Raw genomic sequence first — 25,254 nt, 5'->3', positions numbered from 1 at the left:
AAGCCTGCTATAATCCTGGACTTCATCATGTGGTAGGTAATCAAGAAAAGACTATAATCCAACACCATCATCTGATCTGTGCTTTAAACATAATGCAGGTAGCTGTGTGACACCTGGAGGGGCAGACAGACTAGGGACAGAGACAGTAATTAAGAACAGAGTACACAGATTTAAGAGCGAGAAATAAGAACCTGGAAACAGGAGAGGATGGAATTCAAAAGGCTCTCTGAGCTGAAATAAGCAGAACATGCTCAATTAGTTGCAACCAGTGTGTGGGGGGGAAGGAGAAATTTAGAGTGACTGATGTCTTTTAGTCAACTGAACAGAGTGATGTCATTAACTGGATACAAGAGGAGGGACAGGAGGAACTGCTGGGAGTGGGGATGAGAGTAAATAAAAGCAAGAAATCTGGCCTTGGGCCAGCTGAATTTGAGGTATTCATAACAAATCTCAAAAGTCATCCATAGAACTATGATTCACAACGTGTGATTCCTCAGATAGCAGTGTCAGCATCACCTGGGAACAATCTAAATCTACCAAACCTGGTGGTCCAGCAGTGTTATTCATGGCATTTTATTAGCTCCTACGCTCACTAGACATTCTATGTTTTAATTTTTATCATAGTCATTTTCCTGGATAATACTAACAAATGCCATTTTTTAAGGAAAAGTTAAACTTCTGTACTTTCAGGATCATGGATACAAATCAACAGGTTTCTACTATTGTGTGCTTATCACTGTGCCAGATGTCATGCTGGGTATATTAAAAGAATGAGGAAAATAATGCTTGATCAAAGTCATAAGCCAAGCCCTGAGCACTCATATCTATAACCTCACTTAATCTTCACCATGAAGTATGCTTATCTTCATTCAAAGGAGCTGTCTATGTCAGAGAACTAAGACTTAACCCATCCCAAACACAAAACAATTAAAAGTTAAGACAAAGTGAAGAAATCACTGAAAGCTATTCATTAAGTGGTAAACGAAAGAAAATATCCATTTCTCTTAAAATTAAGCTGACTTGCTTAATTAGCTCAAAACAGAAGAGAAAAATGTATTCTGCCAAGCTGTGTATCCAGTTACATCATTGTCTAAACACCCCAAGTTAAGTCCTTTTACCGCTCTGCCAGTTCCCAATCCTCCTGAATCTGCTTCTGCCTGGCTTTGTGATACTCCTCTCTCCAGCACTTGGAGCAGAAACCCTGCCAAGCAGGGTTGCCGTAGTAACCACATCCTTTCTTGCATAGCAGCTCCGACTGATCCACATGAATTCCTCGGCGTTCAGACTTAAGGCTCATCTTCCTCCTGCTAATCAAAGAGCAAACAAGAAAGTGCTGTTGAAAATGAATTCACTGTCATTCTGCTCACAGCAAAGCAAATAAGAAAAAAAAAAAATGAATGAGTTTATCAACTTCATGCTGTAAGAGAAAGAAGGGGAGGAAGAGGGGAAAAGAAGGTTTCAATATGGCAAATTCCTGTCATACTAAAGAACAAACTTCTTATTCCTGCCCAATAATAAAGCATACTTTAAGAAACGACTGATTGGATTAAATACCTAAACATAAGTCATGAAACTATAAAACTCCTAGAACAAAATATAGGAGGAAAACTTTACAACACTGGATTTAGTGACAATTTCTTGGAATATGACACCAAAAGCATAAGAAACAAGAGCAAAAACAGACAAATGGGACTACATCAAACTTAAAAACTTCTGTACAGAAAAGCAATCAACAGAGTGAAAAGGCAACCTATGGAATGGGATAAAATATTTGCAAACCATTTATCTGATAAGAGCTTAATATTCAGAATATGTAAAGAACTAAAACTCAACAACAATAAAAATCCAATTAAAAATCAGCAAAGGCTGTGAACAGACAATTCCCCAAAGAAGATACGTGTGTTAGTGTTAGTTGCTCAGCCGTGTCCAACTTTTTGCGGCCCCATGGACTGTAGCCAACCAGGCTCCTCTGTCCATAGAATTCTCCAGGCAAGAATACTGGAGTGGGCTGCCATTTCCTTCTCTGGGGGATCTTCCTGACCCAGGGATTGAACCCGGGTCTCCTGCATTGCAGGCAGATTCTTGGCCATCTGAGCCATGAGGAATACAAACAGCCAACTAACATGTGAAAAGATGTTTAACATCACTAATTACTAGGTAAATGCAAACCCAAACCACAATGACATATCACCACATGCCTGTCAGAATGGCTACCATCAAAAAGAACACAAACAAGTGATGACAAGGGTGTAAAGAAATTGGAACCCTTGTGTATAGTTGGTTGGAAGGTAAAATGACACAGTCACTGTGGAAAACAGTATGGAGAGTCCTAAAAAAATTACAAATAAAATTATCATATGATCCAGCAATCTCACTTCTGGGTATATTCCCCAAAGAACTGAAAACAGGATCTTGAAGAGATATCTGCACACTCATGCTCACTGAGCATTATTCATAGTAGCCAAGAGCTAGAAGCAATCTAAATATCCATCCAAGGATGAATGGATAAACACAGGATGAATGGATGAAGAAATGTGGTATACACAATGGAATATTATTCAGCCTCCAAAAGGGAAGAAATTCTATCATATGCTACAACATGGATGAAGTTTGAGGACATTATGTCAAGTACAATTAGTCAATCACACAAAGACAAATCAAAGACATGATCCCACCTACATGAGCTATCTAAGTCAGACTCTTCAAACCGGAAAGTAGAATGGTTGTTGCCAGGGGGTAGGGGGAGGGAGGCAAAGAGGAGTTGCTGTTCCATGCAAGAGACTTTCAGTTTTGCTAGACAAAAAGGTTCTAGAGATCTGTTGCACAAAGTACCCAGAGTTAACACTTCTGTATTATACATTTTGAAAATGGTTAAGATGGGGCTTCCCTGGAAGTACAGTGATAAAGAATCTGCCTGCCAATGCAGGGGACATGGGTTCGATCCCTGGTCCAGGAAGAGCCCACATGTGGCGGGACAGCTAGGCCCAACTACTACAGCTACTGAAGCCCGTGCACCCTAAAGCCGAGCTTCGCCACAAGAGAAACCACTGCACAGAGAAGCCCGTGCACCACAGCTAAAGAGGCAGGCACTAGGCATTACTCCTGAGGACTCTCAAAGGCAAAAGGGAGGAGGGGAATTATGGAAGAAGACCAGAACTCACTGTATCACTGAACCCCCCGTCGGGTTACCCTTTCTCCCCTCCAGTATCACCAAGTCAACCCAGAAATGAACGCCAGGGCACAGAGAGAACTCCTTCAGTTCTGGCTCAAAGAATGAGAATAGGAACTCCTAACACTGAGAGGAAATATGAAAATCCCTCCATTTTCTTGTTTTTTCCCCCTTCTCTTGAGCCACTGCCAATCATACGATGTCCACAGAAGCGACTGGAATGAGAGACTGTGGGAGCTACCCTCTGAGCAAGGGGAACTACTCATTTTTCCCTCTCTCGACTCTCCCAGACAGTGATGGGAGTACAAGATAGAACAGGGCAACTACTTCCACAGCTTTCCACCCAGAAGAGAGAAGACAAGCCCCGAGGGAACTTAAAAAACACAGAAGGAATCACTGAGGCGAATTCGAGAGCAAGCTGTGAACACCCTAGCCCATGCATGCGCACATAGGTCTGATGCTATTCAGGACCAAAGACCAAAAACCACACTAACAGAGACCACTGCACAGGCTTCAGACTGGCACCACCAAGAAACAGGGTGAAACAGCACTGGGGAGCCTCTGAAAAGTGAACTGACACGGGAACCACGGCTCACAGAAGCAGGGTTGGAACCAGCAGCCTGAACTTGTCAGCAAAACTAAAAACTTTTGCTCTGCAAATGACACTGCGAGAAAAATGAAAATACAAACTACAGACTGGGAGAAAATACTGGCCAATCATATATCTGACAAAGGACTTGCACCCAGGATATGTATAACTCTCAAAACTCAACAGAAAGGAAAACCATCTGATTTTTTTTTAATGGTCAAAAGACTTGAACAGACTTATCCGAAGAAGATAAACACACAGGAGATGATTCTCCATGGTTTCTCACATTTCTGTACAAGGGGCCTTTGTAATTAAGACTATCTCTTCAAGAAGGTTTGCATATCTAACATTCTCAGAAGGAAGTAATCACTGCTTCCCTTCAGAGCAGAAGACAAGTTTGTTTACTCTCAAGTAAAATAGAATATTACATTCCAGGTCAAAAGTCAGGTGGCTTTGTTTGCTGCCCATTGTTAATAATTTGAGTTCCTTAAGCTTAGGTTCCTCGGCTGTGACACCAGCCCCGTGGGGCTTGGGACCAAAGGTAGCCCACGTGAGATGAAGCTTATTTTATTTATGTCCTGTGAATAATGAACTCCTTTGTCTTCGACTCCAGAGTCTCATGACTTCTGCCAGCATCTATGAAACTGGCAGGCTAACTGGTTACATTTCAGACGGTAAGAACCCATGTCAGTCACATCACCTTGACAACGTGGCAGCTAAGCACATGAAAAGTAGTTCAACATTATCATCCGTCAGAGAAATGCAAATTGAAATCACCATGAGACATCGATTCACACATACTAGAAAGGCTAAAACTAAGGCCAATACCAAGTGGAAGCAAGGATGCAGAGCAACTAGAACCCTCCTGCTGCTGCTGCTAAGTCGCTTTATGACCAGTTAAAAAATGGAAACAACCAAAATACCCTTCAGTAGATGAATGAATGAACAAACTGTGTAGTACATCCATGCAATGGAATGCTACTTAGAAAAAAAAGTAAGTGATGCTATACCGAACAACTTGGGATGAATCCCCAAATGCTTTATGCTGAGTGGATGAAGCCAGTGTAAAAAATTTATTTACTGTATAATCAGTGTGTTAGAAACTGATGTTAGGGCAGGAGTCTATAAATGAACAGCACAAAAAATTTTTTTAGAGGTAATAGAACGGTACTGAGATGTATTATGGAGGTGTTTACATGAATCTATTTTTTTTTTTCTGGCTTCCCAGGCAGCTCAGTGATAAAGAAACCACCTGTCAATGCAACGAGCCACAGAAATGCAGGTTAGATCCCTGGGTTGGGAAGATGCCCTGAAGAAGAAAATGGCAACCCAGTCCAGTATTCTTGCCTGAGAAATCCCATGGACAGCAGAGCCTGGCAAGCTATAGGGTCCCAAGGGGTCCCAAGAGTCAGACATGACTTGGCAGCTAACCCATCACCACCACCAAGGACAGACAGGATTTAGATTTATCGTACTTATCATTTAGTAAATGAGGCTGAGCTAGAAAGAAGGTTAACCAAGTCTAGTCAAGATTCTAGAATGTTAAATTGAGAAATTTTAAAGACTATCTACTTTCTTCTATTATAATACAGATAAAGACATTGAGACTGCAAACCTATAATCTGTTCAGTCAAAAAGGATGACCCAGAGAGATGTTATGGGGAGGGAGGTGGAGGGGGGTTCACGTTTGGGAATGCATGTACACCCGTGGTGGATTCATGTCAATGTATGGCAAAACCAATACAGTATTATAAAGTTAAAAAAAAAAAAAAAAAAGGTAGTAAGTAGCAGGGACATCACAAAAGCCTAAACTTGTACTATGTCCTGAGTTCCATCAAACTATTTTGAGAGCCTGAGCTAAACTCATCATCATCACCCTGTGGTCCTTCAATTTCAAGAGAAGTAGGCAAAAAGAAATATCTACTTTTTTCCTTACATTGATTCAGTAAGCTTAGAAGTTTTTATACTACAAAGATGATAGCACAGCTGTCTGTTACTAAAATGAACATATTTAAGGGAGGCTACCTAACATAGGTGTCAGCAACTTCCCCTTCCTTGGGGAAGTGTTCCCCAAATGTAAATCTCTAAATCTACTGGTTGCCATGTTTGTGTACGTGCAGCTCCCCTCCCTCCAACTTCAGGGCCACAGTTGAGGGAACCAGAGGGAGATATGTGACCCAAAATGAAGTTCTGGAAATGAGACTGAGTCTGGATTGTTCTTCTGAATGATGGAGAAGCTGAGGCAGGACCACCTTCCAACAAGCGGTCTGAGTACCAGGATAATCAATCTGCAGACTGAAATAGACACACAACAAGAAGCAGAGAAAAGTGGTAGAAGGAAAATATTCCCTAGGTCCCGAGGGGCTTCCATTTCTCAGTTCCAACCCTTTGCTAAGGTTTGGCTGCTTGCCTATCTTCAGATTCTGAAACACACCCCTTGATACCTGACTGCTTTTTCCTTTTGTCAACTCCAGTACAGCCTATTTGCACCCAAAGACTTGCCCAAGTACTATGCTAGAGCTCAAAAAATGTAACTGTGAAGACTACTTCACATATACTAAGGGCTCAACAGGTTAACATGAAAACAATAATAGCTATGAGTCTATGAAGACCAACTTGATGTATACATGAGAACATGGAGATCGGTCAAATATGCACTCAAATCCCAGCTCTGCAATGTGACTTTGGACAAAATATTTCTGAAACTTCCATTCATACCCCTCTATCCAACTTCTGCGCCTACCATTCTCTACCTTTTCACAATCTAAGCCTCACAGGCCTTGTGCTCCCGTGACATTCACTCTGTTGTTAACCTGTGATTATGCTACCTCAGATGACCAAAAAACAAACCAAAACTTTTCAGATAATTAAGATTACTAATCAGTTGACCTTGAAATAGAGATGATCTTGATTTTCCAGGTGTACCTAACATAAGCACACGAACCTTAAACGCTGAAGACAGGAACCCAGAAGAGTCAAAACAATCTTGAAAAAGAATGTAGGAAGACGTAAGTTACCAATTTCAAAACTTACTACAAATCCATGATAATCAAAACAGCATGGAACTGGCACAAGGACAGACACATGGATCAATGGGATAGAACTGAGTCCAGAAATAAACTCACCAAAATATGGTCACAACTATCAAATGGAAGAGTCTTCTCAACAAATGATGCTGAGATACCACGCATATAGAATGAGGTCAGACCTTTGCCTTATACCATACACAGAAATTAAAAATTGATTAAAGAGCTACATGCAGGGACTACCTTGGTGGTCCAGTAGCTGAGACTCTGTGCTCCCAATGCAAGGGGCCCAGGTTCAATCCTCAGTCAGGGAACTAGATCCCGTGTGCCACAATTAAGGGTTGGCACGTGCAACTAAAGATCCCACATGCTGCAACAAAGACTGAAGATCCCATGTGCCACAATTAAGAACCAGTGCAGCCAAAATAAAGAAATAAGTGAATAAATTTATTTTCAAAAAAGACCTAAATGCAAAAACAAAAACTCTTGAGAAAAAGCATAGGTAAAATTTCATAATTTTAAATTTGGCAAAGATTCTTAGATGACACCAAAAGCATAAACAAAAGAAAAGATAGACAAATTGTACCTTATGAGAACTAAAAGCTTCTATGTTTCCACGGACCCCATCAAGGGAGTGAAAAGACAACCCACAGAATGGGAGAAAATATTTGCAAATCATGAATCTGATAATGTGTATCCAGAATATATAAGGAACTGTTACAACTCAATATTTTAAAAGATAAATACTCCAGCTATCAAAATGGGTAAAAAAGCTGAATAGACACTTCTTCAAGGAAGACATACCAATGGTCAATAAGCACATTAAATGACTTCTGACATCATTAGTAATTAGGAAAATGAAAAACCACTTCACACTCAATTAGATGGCTAGTATTAAAAAGCGAGAAAATAACAACTGTTGATAAGTATGTGGAGAAACTGAAACATTCATACACTGCTGATGGGAATGTAAAATGGTGCAGCTGCTTTTGGAAACCATCTGACAGTTTCTCAAATGATTGTAATTAGAGTTACTGAGCAATTCCACTCCAAGGTATATGCCCAAGAGAAATGAAAACATATGTCCACATAAAAACCTGTATATGAATGTTTATGTCAGCAATTCCCATAACAGTCTAATGATGTTGAAACAACCCAAATGTCCACCAACTGATAAACTGACAAAATGTAGTATATTCACACAATGAAGTATCAATATTATTCGGCCATGAAGAGGAATTAAGTACTTGACACATGCCACAACAGGACTAACCTTGAAAACATTTGCTAACTGAAAGAGCCAGTCATTAAAAGACAACACACTATATGATCCCATTCGTATGAATGTTCAGAACAGGGAAGTCTGGAGAGAAAGCAGAATAATGGTTGCTTTAGAACTCAGGGGGAGAGAGAGAGAGAAAACGAAATAAGGAGATAGCTAAAGGGCATGGAGTTTCTTTCTGAGGTGATGAAAATGTTCTAAAGTTGGTGTGGTCAAGGCTGCTTTTGAATTGTGGTCTTTAAATGGGTGAATCCTATGGTATGTGAACTGTATTTCAAGAAAACTGTTTTTAAAATATAAAGCAGAAGAGGAGGACAGAGAAGTCAAAGAGAGTCAAAGAACCCTTGTTGGCTTTGAGGAGAAATATAAGAAATGTGGGTGGCTTCTAGAAGCTGAGAAAGACCCCTGGCTGACAACCAAGGAAATGACAACCTCGGTCATAAAACTTTATTGAACTCAATTCTACCAACATTTGAGTATGCCTAGAAGCAGATTCTCCCCAGAACCTCCAGGTAAGAGCCCAGATCAGATGACATCTTAATTTTGACCTCTTGAGAGCCTTCACAGAGCACCAGCTGAGCTGGCCAGGAGTTCTGACTTACAGAACTTTGGGTGCTGTTTTAAGCTGCTGAGTTTGTGGTAATTCATTATGGCAACAACAGAAAGCTAATACAGGACTCCTTTCAAGTTCTCTCTTCTGGGGACCTTTGCAAGTGTGTTCTAATGCCTAGAAGCTGTGACTCTGTTCATTAGGTAATTTCCCTCTCATCAGTTAGGTCTCAGCTTTCACTCTTTCTAAAGTAGTACCTACCCCAACCAACCCAAACCTCACCTCCACCCCCGGCCCACAATTATTTCTCCATATCCTATTTCTAACAAGGGAGGGTAAGGAAAGGTATGCAGAAGAGTTAACCAAGCAGGCCTGAGCTGCTCAAATCATGCACGCTCTCATTTTCAGAAGGGCCTGCTCGTGTGGCTGACTCTTGGCCAGCTCCTGGGAACCGAGGTCTTAGGAGTGCCCTTCCAGACTAACTGCTAAGGGTGCTCTATGTGCTTGGAGTCTCGATCCACACTGTGCCAACCTGTCTGGACAGTCTGTGCAGACTGCGCACTGTATGCTGTGTGCTGTGCAAGGTCCGGTGAATACTGCTTTCTTTCTGGGGGTCAGTCATGAAGGTGCTTGTGCCTGTGTGACCAGCCTCCAATGAAAACCCTGGAATCTTAGTCTTACGCGAACTTCCCCAACAGAAAACTTCACACCTGGTGCTAGAGTTTGCTGCTGAGGGATTAAAAGCATCCTGTCAAGCACTGGGAGACAGCTTCTGGAAGCTCACGTCTGGTATCCTCCAAATTCTGCTCAACGCACTGTTTTCCTTCATCGATCCCGTTTCACTGTTTCCTTTCACTGTAATAAAACAACCAGCAATACAGGAGTTCTTCAAGTGCTTCTGTGAATTACAAGACCTGGGGAGCAGTCCTAGGGTCTACCCATACAGGATGTGATTACAAAGGGGTAGCATAAGGGAGCTCTTAGTAATGTTCAGTATTTTGACTGCAGTGGTGGTTATAGGAATCTACGTATGTAATAAAATGGCATAGAACTATAATACACATTAAAGATGTCAACTTACTACAACTGTACTACAGCTAGCTATGTAAGACATAACCATTGGGGCAAACTAGGTGAAAAGAATACAGGACCTCTCTAGATTATTTTTGCAACTTCCTGCTAATCAGTAATTTCAAATTAAAACCAAAAAAAAAATTCCACTTAAAATCTATTAAATAAAAACACCTATGACTGAACAGGGAAGCCTGGCGTGCTGCAGTCCATGGGGTCACAAAGAGTCGGACACGACTGGGCGACTGAACAACAACATGATTGAACCAATGTGTATCAGACAGTTGTACATAGCACTTAGATCACTTCTGTTACTAAGTATGGAAAACAAAGCAAGCAAGTAAGCCACCAAAAAGAACGTACATCCCGTGATCTGAAGGTTGTGCAGTGGTAATGAAGCTGTTCTGATGGGCAAAGCACGTACAGTCAGCACACTCAGGTTAGACATCAGAGCTACAGAGACCCCATACCCTCTTCAGCTAGGGAGAAACACAGGGGATCAATTCTGAGACTCAATTCTGTCTTTCCTGGGCAGAAAGACCTATCCCTTCCCAGATGGGCCACAACCCAGAGGTAAGCTACCATCAGTACTGCACCCAGGAGGGAGGTCAGGGGGACCACACCCAGCTCCTTTCTGAGCTCTGCACACCAACAAGTAGACTTTTACTGAGCAACCTAGGCATAGAAAACGCGTAATTCAACTGGCCTACTCATACCAGGGAGGATGGAGCAAGAATGATCTCTACTGCTGAGACAGCCAAGACTGCTGTGAGTTCTGCCACAGGGCTGGGACTCTGGACTGAGGTATCCTGAAAAGAGCCAGAGGAGTCGAGTCCACAGAGGTGTGTCTGTTCTTCCTTAAGGCTCTGCATGCAAACCAGGTTCATTTCATAAAACCAAACCAAAAAATACTCTGTAGATCTGAGTAGCTTCCCACTATCTTCCTTGTGAGAGGCCTGCTTCCTTTTCTTAGGTTCAATGTCTTGTCCTCACAGATCATTCCTCTGGGATTTACAGAAAACATCCAATCAACTCTACTAAAACAATAAACTATCCTTGAACCTCAGTTAAGAAACGGAATTTAAAGTTAAACTTTTCCCCTTACATTTGTTTTGTTTTTCTAGTTACAGAACTAAAAGATGGTTACTCTGAAAAACCTAAGATATATACACCCATAGAAAATAAAGAAAACATTACTCCAAGACAGTCACTATGTTCTCATAGTGCTTTCTCTACTCATCATGACCTCATTTATTTATTCAACAAATACTTACATACTGATTTATACTATGTGACAGGCACTTAGGATACAAATAAAAGTAAAAATAATGTTTCAGTTCTCATAGCACTTACTGTCTAGAAAATGTGACTATATACCTAAAAGCCCTGAAAGAAGAAATGAAAACACTATGAACATTGAGGAATTAATTTTAAAATTACTAAATTTCATAAAAGAATTTTTATTTATATGAAAAAGCTATATTTGTGTACATGAAATCTATAAAACTCTTATAATAACCTAACTATAAATTAGGAAATATAAAGAGATCTCATTCCCAATAGTATCAAAATGTTAAAACTTCTAGGAACTAGTTTAATAAGAAAATTAGGGACTTTCCCTGGAGGTGCAGTGGTTAAGACTCTGCTTTCACTGTGTGTGTGTAGGGGGGGGTGGATGGGTTGGGGGGAGTCAATCCCTGCTTGAGGAACTAATATCCTGCATGTCGCACGGCTTGCTCTGTGTGTGTGTGTGTGTGTGTGTAATAAAAGTAATTATTTATCTGCATAAAAATACTGAGATATAGAGAAGCCTTAAGTAGTTGGCAAGACATACCAAGACACAGTATGAGAAAATTAAATATTTTATAAATGAGCAAATGTTTCCAAATTTTTAAGTTTTCTATAAATAACAATAAAATTCCAAAAGACTCTTTTGAACTTGACAAAATTATTCCATATTTGGGGACTTCCCAGCAGTTAGGACTCCACGTTTCCACCGTCCACTGCACAGGGCGAGCGACAAATCCTCGTCAGGGAACAAAGATTCTACATACCAAATAACACAGTCAAAAAAAATTCCATGTTCTATCAGCAATAATACATAGGCAAGAATTTTTTTAAATATTCTAAATTAATTTATTTACTGAATTTTAATTTCCTGCAAACTAGTTGAAACAGTGTGAACTTAGCAACAGAACTAGCACAGTTGAATTCACAAATGAATTCCTAAAATTACATAATTTATTACTAATATAATATAATATTTAATATATTCTATGCCTCTAATATAATAATTAGAGGAAGGAGAAGGGAAGAATGTTCAATAAACAATGTTGGAATTACTGGTCAGCAATCTAGCACCCCCCAAAGTTAACTACAGGTACCATAAAGAGTTAAAGTTCTTTAAAGACAAGTGAAAAAATAGAAAGAACTAAAATTAAGTATTTATGAAACTTCTAAAGACATGAGGGCTATCTAAGCTTACAAGCTGCAGGAGAAATCAGAAAGGAAACAGATTTGAAGAACTAAAGTGAAACATCTACCTAGTTTTTAAAAGGTCCCATCTTAGAACCAAAATACAAAGGCAAATAAGAGACCAGGAAGACTATTTTAATTAAAGAGGATAAGAGAGTATTTTATCATATTTATAAATTATATTAATAAAATTTATAAATCTCAGGATTTGAGCAGACCATTCGCAAAATGGAAATAGCTTCCTAGGAACAAACATGGAATATCAAAGGGTGTATGCCTTGTCAACTTTGATTTATATCCCCAAACTGGTCTTACAAAAAGGTAATACCTATTTACAGTCCCACCTACAATGATCTACTTTGCCAAAAACTCATAAAAGCTACAGTATTAGTCTTTAATCGCTGCCAATCTGAGAGGCAAAAAAGGAGAAGCAGTTCTTGTTTTAACATATATGTCCTTAAATTAACCATCTTTATAGATATTTACTGGTCATTAGCATGCTTTCTCTGAAGAATTAAACTGTTCCTGTTCTTTGCTCATTTTCTCTGACATCTTTTTTCCTTTAACAGGTGCTCTTTTTATGTCCTCTTTTAGTCCTTGACTTTACATGTTATCAAGATACTATAAGTTTAATCAAAGACTGTATACACGTTTCACTGACTTTCATAGCATGAAATACACTGCCTCCAAAATGAATGTGAATGTCACACAGAGAATTAGTGGCAGAGTTCCAATGTTAAATACAACAAGACAAAGTATCCAAACACCCAAATAATTTCAAACAATAATCAACCCCATGGAGTATAATGTAGTTTATGCTGTTGAAATGAGCAGAGCCAGCAGAGCAGCATTCTTAAGGAATGAATTCCAGGCAACAAGCTTCTATTGTACTGCCACACCCTCGCCAGTGAAGTGGAATTAGGGCTCCAATCTGAGCATGCCATTCCTGAGGTAACTCAAAATTACACGCAAAATAACCTGGCTGCTCAGTCTACTTCTACCAGGCTCTATCCCTTCTTCTTCCACAGAATCAGCCATTTCTCAGCTGGTCAATAACACAAAGTAACAGCAAACTACAATACATAAAGGTGGCTTCAGTGATCAAAGGGTTTTAGCTTTGCTGCAGCCATTTCATCCTTTGCCAGTTGCTATCACTAGGCTAGACATAAATGTATCTATGAGATAAGAGAAGTACAAAAAACAACTGCCTGGAATGAAATGTATTTATTCAGACTTGTTAGAGGGCTCAGTCAAATAAATATTTGTATTATATTCTAAGCTTGTGAGAAAAATGCCTTGTTGTGTAAGAATAAATTAAACTGCAGAAACTTTCAAAAGCTGCTAAAACCATCCCATCTGCTATAGGTTGAATTGTGACCTCCCAAAAGACAGGTTGGACCCCAATAATGTGAATGTGACTAGATTTGGAAACAATGTCTTTGCAAATGTAATTAACATGAAGTCATACTGGATTAGAGTGGGCCCTAAATCCAATGACTGGTATCCTTACAGACGGCCCTGGGAGAGACAGAAACACGCAGAGGCCATGTGGCCACAGAGGCAGAGACTGGAAGAACATAGCTACAAGCCAAGAAACTCCAAGGCCTGCAGCAACCATCTTCCCTACAGCCTTGGGAGAGAGCACCGCCCTTGCTTTTGGACGTCTAGCCTCCAGAACTACAAAAAAAACACATTAATTTCTGTTGTTTTAAGCAGCTAGTTTGTGGTAATTTGTTACAGCAGTCCTGTAAACCAATTACAACTGTTGTAAATTCCAAAAATAATTGAAAGAAATGAGTCTTTCACTAGTTGACACAGACCTGTGGATCCACAGCATCACCTCCTCTTTACAAATAGGCTGATCACACATCCCAGTTAATGAGAATAGTCCTGGCATAAAAGCATCCCTTTGGTTCTCAACAGTGACCTGTTTTTGATAACAAGGTACAGTCATCCTATTCATGAACAAGTCTAGAATACCCTTCTGTTCATCTGCCTTCAAATCCCACCCTATTTCAAATGTCTGACTCCCCTTTCCCCACTGACAGAATAATTCCATCTCTCGGGCTCCTGTAGCATTTTCTTAAAGATTCATTTACTTATTTGTTGGCTGTGTCAGGTTTTAGTTGCAGCACATGGGATCTTCGCTGCAGGCTCTTTGGCTGCAGCACAAGGACGCTTCGGTTGCGGTGCACCAGCTCCGCTGTTCCGTGGCAGCATGTGGGGTCTCAGTTCCCTGACCAAGGAGCAAACCCAAGTCCCCGGCACTGCAAGCCAGATTCTCAACCAGGGAAGTCTCCCTAGAGCATTTTATAACTACAGCTATTACAACACTCATGTTCTATGACATTTACTTGCTAACTTGTCCATTCCATGTGTGTAGACAACACAGTACCAGGAACACAATGAGTATTCAATAGGTATCTTCTAGATTTATTAAATGATTTATTCATAAGACTCACAAAGTACTTGCTTAGAGAGTTTTCTTCCCCTTTTGTCCCATGTGAAAATTTTTTTTAAAAAAGAAAATCTCAACTAAAATGGGTATCAGGAAGGCTTGTAAAGGGAGCTCTCACGTGCTACTACTACCCTCATCATCCTCATCATCAATTACCTCAGACAGGAAGACATCAATTACCCTGCGGGAAAGTCGTCAGTTACTGACTGCAACAGGAAGAGATGTACCTTGTACTCCCACACAGGAAGTACACTACTTTATTACGTCAGCAGGAGAAAGACTTCCTTCTTTCCCAGCAACCGGCCAGCCAAAAGAAAATGCTGTAGCCCAACCAATGAGAAGCTAGGGTCACCTGAGCTTTTACTTTCCTCCAATGAACTTTCATTTTTCCTTACTGATGATGACTTCCTTTCCTGTCCCCCCTTCTTACCATAGAAGCCTTCCATGTTGTGTAACCTCTCAAAGTATCTCTTTGTCAGAAGAGATGCTACCTGATTGATGAATCATTTGATAAAGCCAATCAGATCTTCATTTACTCAGCTAAATTTTGGTTTTAACACCCCTATATACTCTAGCGTTGAACTGTAGGAGGTAGGAGAAACTTAAACAGCCAAACAACTAACTTATAAGGCAGTGGTTCTCATATTTTAGCATGCATAAGTATCATGCTTGGAAGACTTGTTACAACATGGATTCAGGTGGTCTGGGGGTAGGGAGGGCCTGAGAATTTACATTCTTAACAAGTTTCCAGGTGATGTGGCTAGGGGCTCCTTGAGAACCACTGCTCTAAATTAAAGTAACTTTCCCTGATGGCTCAGACAATAAAGAATCTGCCTGCATCATGGGAGACCCAGGTTTGATCTCCGGGTTGGGAGGATCCCCTGGAGAAAGGAATGGCTACCTGCTCCAGTATTCTTGCCTGGAGAATTCTACGGACAGAGCCTGGCTATAAAGTAAGCACCACAATTATGAAAAGATTAATTTATTCTTATAACTTCATTCCTAGCGGGAAACTCTTTTCTGAATATGACAAAGTAGCTTGTGGCAGACCAACATTGCTGCTGAGCATTAGGAAAGTCAGCAACATTTTAAAAACCAATGTTTAAATGCATCAGAAAGCAGCTGAAGCAACCAAGACTAGAAGGCTCTGGATTCTGGAAAAAGGGAGGAACTGTAGAGAATCCAAATGAGGTACTGATGATTCTGGGGCAAAAAGCTGAGAATCAAGACTTTCCTTCTGCAGAGGAACCATGAGAGTTTTTGGTAGAGATGAAAAGCAAGACTCCACGGGTCAAGATCCCAGTGAAAGAGGAGAGTTGAAGAACCAGGCCTGACAAAAGGCTGGCCTTCTCCTGAAGATATTTACCAAATTCTGCAGTTGCACAAGGCGGCTTCAAAACAAAACTAAAAGCCCCTGAAAATCAAGAGTAGAGTTTTCAACAATCTCACTGCTCTCTGCAAAGATTAGAGCAGAGAAGCTACCAGGAGGAGGGATTCCTGTGAATTTATGAGAGTATCAGTTGGAAGCCCTGGATGGCTGGCTACTTGCTAACATTAAAGGCAAACAGCATTAAAGACAAACTAGAGAGAATCCCTGCCATACCAAACCGGCAGCACAGCCTCAACCATCAGCTCAGTCCCTAACAGGATTAGGTGATGAGCCCCTACTCTACCTGACTAGCAAAAAGGATGAGGGATTTCCCTCTGAAAAACAGCAGCAGCATCTGGAACTTCATTTTATTCATAACGCTCAGCATTCCTATAACTGAAAACCAAAAGGAAAAAACAGAAACAGATGTTCAGATAATCTAGACATTGAAGTTAACAGAAAGACTTTTAAATAACGATGGCTTAAATTTAAATTTCCTATTTTAAAAAACAGGGGAAGAAAGAGGAAAGAACATATAAAAAGAAGAATTTCAACTGAGAACTGGAATCTATAAGAATCAAACTGAAATTCTAGATCTGAAAAGTATCTTAACTAAAACTAAGAATTCAAAGGGTAGATTTAGGCACAGATCAAGGACCTCCCTGGTGGTCCAGTGGTTAAGACTCCACATTTGCACTGCAGCAGACACGGGCTCGATCCCTGGTGGGGGAACAAAGATCCTCCATGCCACATGGTGTGGCCAAAAAAAGGAAAAGGAGATCGGGGAACACTGTGTGAAAGTCTACCAGGTGTGTAACTAGAGTTCCAGAAGGAGAGGAGAGAGTAAACAGGGTAGAAGTAATACTAAGAGGAAAGAATGAAAGTTTCCAAACATAGTAACAATTACACGAATAGACTAACGATTCTAATTTAAAGACTAAAATTGTCAGACTAAACAAATAAAAAACTAAATCTAACTTCATGATGCTTTTCTAGGATAAAGAAGGTTGGAACATATAAGGATAGGAAAAAAGATACAGCATGCAACATTCATCAAGAGAAAGCAAAGAAAGCTATACTGGTATCAAAGTAGACTTTAAGGCAAAAAGCACTACTAATGATTCCAGGATAACAGTGTCAAGCCACCAAGAAAATTCTTTTTCTTTTTATTTTTTTAAAGAAAATTCTAACGTGAGCCAAGCAGTTAGAAATTAGTCATCACTGGGAGCTAAGAACACACTGGCTGAAACCAATTTTGTTTAGGAAATCTATGACAGCTCAAAGAAGGACAGAACTACAAAATAACATGGAGCTTAAATACCAGTCTTCTTTGCAATACAATAAAACCCACATATGTACCTTATGGTGAGTTCTGAAATGCTTACACAAAATGTTAAAATCACTTTAAAATCACGAAATAACAGCTAGACAGTTGAAGACAACACACACACACACACACACACACACACACACACACACAGAAAAGGCAATGTACTGAAAAGGTAAAAATTCTTCTTTAGGGAAACAGCCTACAACCTCTCACGGGTAACATCAACAACAAAATCTGCCTGCAATCTGTCCTCAAGCACATGTAAGAATAAAAGTACGCTCCTGAAATGAACTTATTTACAAAACAGAAATAGTCACAGATGTAGAAAACAAACTTACTGTTACCAGGGGGGAGAAAAGGAGAGGGATAAACTGGGAGGTTGGGACCTACATACACACATATTATAAAACAGGTAACCAACAAGGACCTACTGTATAGCACAGGGAACTCTGTTCAGTACTCTGTAATGGCCTATATGGGAAAAGAAATTGAAAACTGATTTGCTTTGCTGTACATCTGAAACTAGCACAACACTGTAAATCAACTATATGTCAATAAAAGATAAGATAAAGGGGCTTCTCTGGTGGCCCAGCAGTTAAGAATCCTGCCTGGCAACACAAGGGACACGGGTTTGATCCCTGGTTTGGGAAGATCCCACATGCTGCAGGGCAGTTAAGCCTATGTACCACAACTGCTGCTGCTGCTGCTGCTGCTGCTAAGTCGCTTCAGTCGTGTCCGACTCTGTGCGACCCCAAAAGATGGCAGCCCACCAGGCTTTCCCATCCCTGGGATTCTCCAGGCAAGAACACTGGAGTGGGTTGCCATTTCCTTCTCCAATGCATGAAAGTGAAAAGTCAAAGTGAAGTCGCTCAGTCGTGTCCGACTCTTCGTGACCCCATGGACTGCAGCCCACCAGGCTCCTCCGTCCATGGGATTTTCCAGGCAAGAGGACTGGAGTGGGGTGCCATCGCCTTCTCCAATGCACCACAACTACTGAAGCCCAATGCCTCAAACCTGGGCTCTGCAACAGAAGCAGCCACGGCAATGGAAGCCCAAGCCCACAACTAGAGTAGCCCCCCACTCTCCACAACTACAGAATGCCCACTTGCAGCAATGAAGACCCAGCACAGCCATAAATAAAATTTTTAAAAAATAAAATGAAAGTAGGCTTTGGGAGAAAGTGGTGTCTCCATACAGCTGACATTCAGAGGACTTAAATATTGAATTGCAATATTGTCTCTCATCAGACATTCTATTTCCTGGAGCAGGTGTTCTGTAAACATCACATGATGTTCTATAAAGGTATCAGCAGCTAGCATATGGTATGAAAATACTTTGCCATCTGATTATTGCTTATAAATGATATTTAAGACATGTCCATTCACAACTATACTACATTTGAAACTCCAGACAAATGACATCTACACACTTATCACACTACTGTACCAACCACAAAGGCTAATTAATTTCTATAAATAAAAATGTAATCCAATTCACTAAGTAAAAGCCAAGCATATTACTTCCTAAGACATTAATTATAATGGATTTTGGACACTGTTTCATCAGCCTACTTTTTTTTGTTGTTGTTTTCACAATTTTATTTTGTATTCTTCTTACAATACCCTATTCAAAGCTTAGGTCACTAGCCGAACTAATTTTTCAGGAACCTATTTAACTACAATGACAAAAGTGCTATGGAAATGCAATTAAGGAAACACCATGTTACGTAACTATATTTAGACAAGGACAGTTCCACCCATTGTTTACCAACAAGGATGAATAAGGATGTTCTCTACTCTTCAGTTCCGTAGGCTAGGTCACAATTTACAATATCCTGGAGGAACTATATTACCATACTTCAAAATAAAATGATGTGAAATTAAACTGGAATAGTCTCAATATCAAAACTCACAATAAATAATGGTTTACTTATCTGTACAACTCTAAAATGCAATACAATTCCTAATAAAACACAAAATGAGATTAATAACGCATAACAATATCATAACAATAATAACACCTCACAATATCACTATAAAAGTATAACCTAAATGTGTCCTAAATTGTAGCAGTGGGATCACCAGCTAAAGTTTTACTCTAAAATATAAATATAGACCTCTCTTTCCAGAATGGCACACTATCTTTACAATTATATAATCGTGGTTTTCCTGCTCTCGAGACAAATTTATAACAACAAAAAAAAGAAAAAGTATACGCATTTCAGATATACACAAACGCATAAAATAATATTGCCATTTCTCTAATCCTGACAGATGCCTAGAAGGCGTATTTTTTCCCAGCTGTACAGACTATGGAACTTGCAGCTCTCAGCTCATTTTCTGGATGAAGGTTTAGAATGGTTCAAGGCCCTTTTGCAGGGATGGGTTATAATACTTGCCAATGTGTTTACCTCTACTGAGTGTATCGTGTAGCCCCACCTGTGGGCCCAGACTAGCCCACCTCAAGTATTACAGTAGGGTCACAGGTGTGGACCACTCAGTCTGTCAGATTACTGAAGCTAAATTTTACATGAGTTCAAATCTCCATCACTTCTTGTATGACCTGGAACAAGTTACTGCTCTGAATCACATTTCTTTATATTTTTCTTTTAAGAAAGGGAATAAAGAAGGGCAACACTGTGACAATGCATGTAAAGAGCTTGTAATCAGCACATGCCTGGCTCATGCTAGCACTTGGTAAGTTTGAACTAATTACTTAAAAGGTCAACTTTTTAGCTTGAGGAAAAGGCAGATATATTATTTTACTGGACACTACACCTAGGATGAGCCGAGTGGATTGATTCCCTTCTTAATATAAATTATATGCCTGGACTTTACAAGCCAATGCTCTCTGTGTTGAAGCTAACACCCCGAACCTACTTCCAGCAATGAGTCTTGGTAGTCATTGGTATTTCCTCAGCTGATCTACGTGTGGAGGCAAGGTAACTTTTATTTAAATATTTATCCTTGGCAGTCTCCTCCATTTTCGTACCCTCCATGATAAAGCATGCCTGATAAAAATATGGCTCTGTGATTAACCAACAACACAAAAAATATATGTACTCAAAGAACTTGTCAGGAAGCACAAACCCAAACCTCACTGCTGATAAATTAATAAAAAAAGCTCATCCTTAAATTAAATCAGTCTCAGGAGCTGAGTGCTTAGTCCACATTTTTTTTGCCAGGACCAGAACTGCTTTTACTGAATTATGTTTTGATCTTATGTCATTAACCTACACAATGAAGCAATGGGGAATTTTACTAAAAAACATAGTAAAACACAGCACAGCCCTCTGAAATGCATGCTACTTAAGGATGTAGTTAAGGAGTTTCTCAGAACAAGGAATCTTTGGGAATCCAAAGCAGAAGTCGGGTCTTATCTTATGGTCAGTGAACCATGTAACTGATTACATTTCTTTCTGAACTGGCTACTAAAAAGCAGTCAAATTTGGGGCCCTCTAACAAATACTTAAGCCTTCAGTCCAAGTACTTTGTGTACAGATCTCAATTCTGTTTCCACCTTCATTTTCCTCCCACAGTCCTGAATTCATCACCTTTTTCTGTTTTCAACAGTTAGTTGTACATATCTTTGCAAGTCATTATGAATCCTTTTGGGAACAAGGTGTGATATAAGCAAATGATATGCCCCACTTAAAAAAAAAACAGACCACAAGAAGATATTTTCTTCCATTAATAAACATTTATGAGCTCAATTTCTAGAGGCATTATCTTTCTTGAGCTCCCAAAGAACAAAAGCAAGTGTTATAACCAACGTTATATTTAAAGTTAGGAAAGTCTAACTAACGACAGAGGAACTATCAAAATAAGACACTTTCATTATGTATTTTTAACTGAGGTGCACACAGAAATTTGCAAATATATCCCCTGTAAAAATCCCCCCAAAGTCATTTTTAAAATACAGATGAAATCACCACAAATGCAGGTGTATTTGCATATTTACTCCAAATGAGAACTGAACCAGCTAGCTTCAAAAATTATTTATAAAATTTCTATCCGGCTCCTTCTGGGCTGCCCTCTGCCTAGCACAGGGGATGCTGCCAACCAGTGTGAAACAGCATGGAATTTAGAGCCATAAATGCTCTTGCTACATTCTTGCTTCAGGGATTTCAGAAATCTCATTGCCGTCATTTGAAGAAAACAAAAAGCTTAAGACACTCTTAGTGGGTAAAATTTTACTCTATCATGCACTCACACTTAGCATTCTGATCATAACTTCTAACTATAAATGTATCTAATGAACTGAGCATAATTATAGTCCTTCACCCACCTAGTGACCGTAAACAAGTGAGCTATGCTACCAGAGATGAAAAAAAATGTTTTACTACATAATAAAAATTACGCTTCCTATCCCACCAACAGTAACTTTAGCAACAACAGGAATCTCATGGGGTAACTTGAAAGCAGCAGCATAAAGTACAGCATTTTCTTAAGGCATGTTAGGAGCTTTATCCAAATAACAAACAGATAAAATAAGAGCTGCATAATGGTACGTGGGAAAAAGATGAGTCAACTATTATTGTTTTTCCTAAGTGTTTACTCAACAATACTTTAGATTATTTCAAGGCATTTCAGTCAAACAAACAATATATATACTGTTTCCACAATTCTTTAGGACAAAAATGAACATTTAATATGACTTTCAAAATGCCTGGCCTCTGTTGTGAAACTTTTTTTTAGGGTCAGCGCTGGGTTAGAAGCCACTTAATAGCATTTCTATTCTAAGTCACAGAACAGACAAGTATGTTACACAGACATCTCCAATATTTTAGGCATGGGTCATCTCTGCTGGAGATGTCTACTTTGCAACCAATATAAACACATGTGCCAAAAGTGAAACTTGCATTGTCAAGACAGAAATTCTGTTTCTAGCCAAAGACTGACAAAAGTAAATAAAAACAAGATCTTAGTTCTTCTATTTGTAGCTATCTAAATAAATACGGATTTTTTTTTTTTTCACTGAAAATCAACATCAGAAATCCATGATGTCTCAAGTCCTCCAGGAACACTCGGTGAATGCCTGACTTGGATTGAGATGCAAAGAGATAAAAGCAGAATTCCTGTTTATAGAAGTGTACGAATAAGCAAGGTCAGACGCACTCAAACAATTAGTAAATGAACAGACAATTCCATTCAAACACTCAAAACACAAGCTAGCGCAGAATCAAGCACGTTCCTGATCTGCCTGTAAGACGGACATAAAAATTCCATGTTAACCAGGCAAATAAAATAACCCGCCTCAAAATCCTTCCCTCGTTCTGTCACCGTCAGAGAAAAGGCCCAAGAAACTCCAGCATCTCTGTCCCTCTCTCTGCACTTTTTCCCTTTTAAAAAACCACCTCCTGGGGAGTTACTCTCCTCTCCTCCTTTAGCTGCCCCACCCCCACATTCCCACGACCCCTAAAATTCTCACCCCACCTCGTCAGTCTGAATAGTACTCATTCTTCAGGACATTTCCGGAAATATTCCCAGGTACCTCCCTCCACACCCCGCAGTCCTTCGGGGCACCTGGGGTGTGGTCCCCACCCTACCCCGCCCCTACTCTTAGCTCACTCTGCTCACCACACTGTATCTCCGCTGTCCCCCTCTCCTAAAGTAGCTAACTTCTAGAGAGAAGAAAATGATATCTTGGGAGGTCCATAAATGTTCAAATCCTGAACACTTCTTAATCTTCCACCTAAGAACCAGTAACTCTTAAAATTATCGTTATCATTAAATGGATTAAATCAAAATCTTCGGGCATCTCTGGAAAGCTTTCTTGGTACAACTATTTTAATTAATAACTTTAATAGACTTTTTTGAGTTTGCTTTGCCGTTCTAGATTTACAGAAAAAAAAAAAAAAAACAAAAAAAAGGTACAACTATTTTTACACACAAAACACAAAACTCTCCAGATCCAAAAAACTACTTCCCAGGTGATGCTGTAAACTCATCCTGACAAATGTTCCTGACACCTAATCAATCTCACGGCAAGGCGAGGCCCGGCGCCCAACATTTCCCAACCACAGGGCTTGGTCACTGGCGCTGAGACATCACCAGCAGGCTCTGACCTACTCTCTTCCCCCCTGCCAACTAAACTTCCGTGATGGGCATCTCCTCCCAGACAGTTTGGAAGCAGGGACTTCTCCTAAAAACCCAGGCCCACAACTTCGCCCTCAACCAAAGGGCCAAAGTTAGGACTAGTCTTCAGTCCCCGCGCTGGAAGCATTCTCCCAACTCCGGGACCTTTCCCTCTCCAATACCGACGAGGCTCCCTTAAGTACCTGGCGCCCCTGACAGGCCGGGCTGCGACGGGGTCCCCCAGGGGCCCAGGGCACGACCCACCCGGGAACCACCACAGGTGTCCCTCGGTACTCCGGCAACTGGACAGTGAGGAGGGAGCCGGCCGGAGGGCAGCCATCCCGCGAGGGGTGGACGGTGGCAGAAGGCGGCCAGGAACCAGACGCGCGTCTGCCGGTCGGAGTTGGGCCGGGCCGCAGAGAACTAGGCGACGAGCGCCCGAAACGGGCAGTCCGAGCACAGCAGAGGATGAAGGGGGCCGACGACTACTGGGACCGCCCAGGGCCGCGCCGCCGGCCCCGGGGCTGAGACGGAGGGCGGCAAGAGACACCGGAGCGAGATGGCCCCAGCCAGGTGGACAGCCCAGACCAATGACCCAGCACACCACCCCCCGCCGGGACGGCGCCCGCCCGAGCCAAAAACCGCGCCGCCCTCGCCCCCAACCCGGCTGCCCCGTACCTCGCCTGCGGCTCCACCGACGTCAGGTCAGCCGCTCTCCGCGCGTCGCTAGAAGAGGTGGCCGGTATTCGTCCACAGCCCGCCCTCACGCCGGCCCTCCCTCTCGCAGCCCCGCCCCCGGCGCCGCGAACGCACGCCACGCACGCACGCGCGCACGTCACTTCCGGGGCTTCGGCGCTAGCCGAAAGGACGCGGGTTTTCGTAGGAATCCGCTGTGGGTGGAGATGGCGTGGATTCCTGCAGCCGCAAAGCCTAAAGGCGAGGGGAAGGAGACGGCTTCGAGGCTGATCCCGGGGCACTGATCTGGAGCGTTCGGGAGCCGGCGGAGAAGCCGGTGTTTCCTTGTCTTTTTCTAGGAGTAGGCGGAGGACGACGCTGCCCGTATGACACAGCGCCTCCCATTCTTAGCTTGGAATGGGAGGCGGCGGCTGCCAAGGCTCTCGGAGAGCAGTTCGGGCCCGTAGATGGTTCCAGGCCGCAGGACGTGAGGCTGCCTGAGAAACTCATGAATCCCACCGCTTCACCCGGATCTTAGGATTTTTAAAGTTCTTGAGTTAAAGGACCTTAACGAAAGTGGTTGATATAGAAACCAGTTTTACAGCTGAGCGTAACTGAGTTCCAGGAGTTAAAAAGTTAGCCAGTGTCTCGCTATCGGTGGTCGAGTCATAAATGGAATCCAGTTCTCCGTGATTCCCATTTCAGGAATGTTGGAGACAGCAGCTGCCTCTGTATTCTGGATGCCATCTATGGCACAAAGTGCAACCACGACTGGGGGAAAAAAAAAAAAACAGGGAAAGAAAAAAGAGAAAATGCAATACGGTGTCTGGGAGGGAGATCTGGATTGGAATCCCAGGTTTGCTAAATGCTGCCTCAGTGATCTCAGACAGGTTCCCTAATGTCTCAGTTTTTGATCATTATTTATAAAATGGAGATTGGTTCTTCCTCAGATTACTCCTAAATGCTGGAGGGTAGTAGAATATGCCACCCCAAAATATGCTTCATTGGCATAAGGATTATTCTGAGAAAGACACAGAGAAGCCCTGAAAACCAACTAGAGGTTAACCTTTCGTAAGGGAATCGTACATTTATAAAAGTGTCTCCCACTCTGTACCTAGCAGAGGTGTCCTCTGCTACACTCAATACATCACTAGAGACTCATCAATGGAGAAGACACTGGCTT

At 41.2% G+C, this 25,254-nt stretch overlaps 1 protein-coding gene across 6 annotated transcripts in view; it reads right to left on the bottom strand.

Moving 5' to 3' along the window:
• The window catches only part of RABGEF1 (RAB guanine nucleotide exchange factor 1), a 48,004-nt gene extending 23,823 nt beyond the window's left edge, over positions 1-24,181 (bottom strand). For 2 of the 6 annotated variants that reach the window (XM_018040620.1, XM_018040621.1), the window contains exons 1-2: positions 24,075-24,181; positions 1,119-1,307 (exon numbers count right to left, since the gene is read on the bottom strand). In XM_018040620.1, the coding sequence (XP_017896109.1) occupies positions 1,119-1,297 (179 nt within the window). In that variant the 5' untranslated portion in view covers positions 1,298-1,307; positions 24,075-24,181. Of the gene's footprint in view, positions 1-1,118; positions 1,308-9,326; positions 9,472-24,074 lie in introns of those variants that run through there. The other 4 variants (XM_018040617.1, XM_018040618.1, XM_018040619.1 and 1 more) reach the window with 4 other exon arrangements.

The sequence above is a fragment of the Capra hircus genome, chromosome 25, assembly GCF_001704415.2.
Source record: "Capra hircus breed San Clemente chromosome 25, ASM170441v1, whole genome shotgun sequence".
Classification (NCBI taxonomy): Eukaryota; Metazoa; Chordata; class Mammalia; order Artiodactyla; family Bovidae; genus Capra; species Capra hircus.
This window is presented reverse-complemented; position numbering and strand designations above follow the sequence as displayed.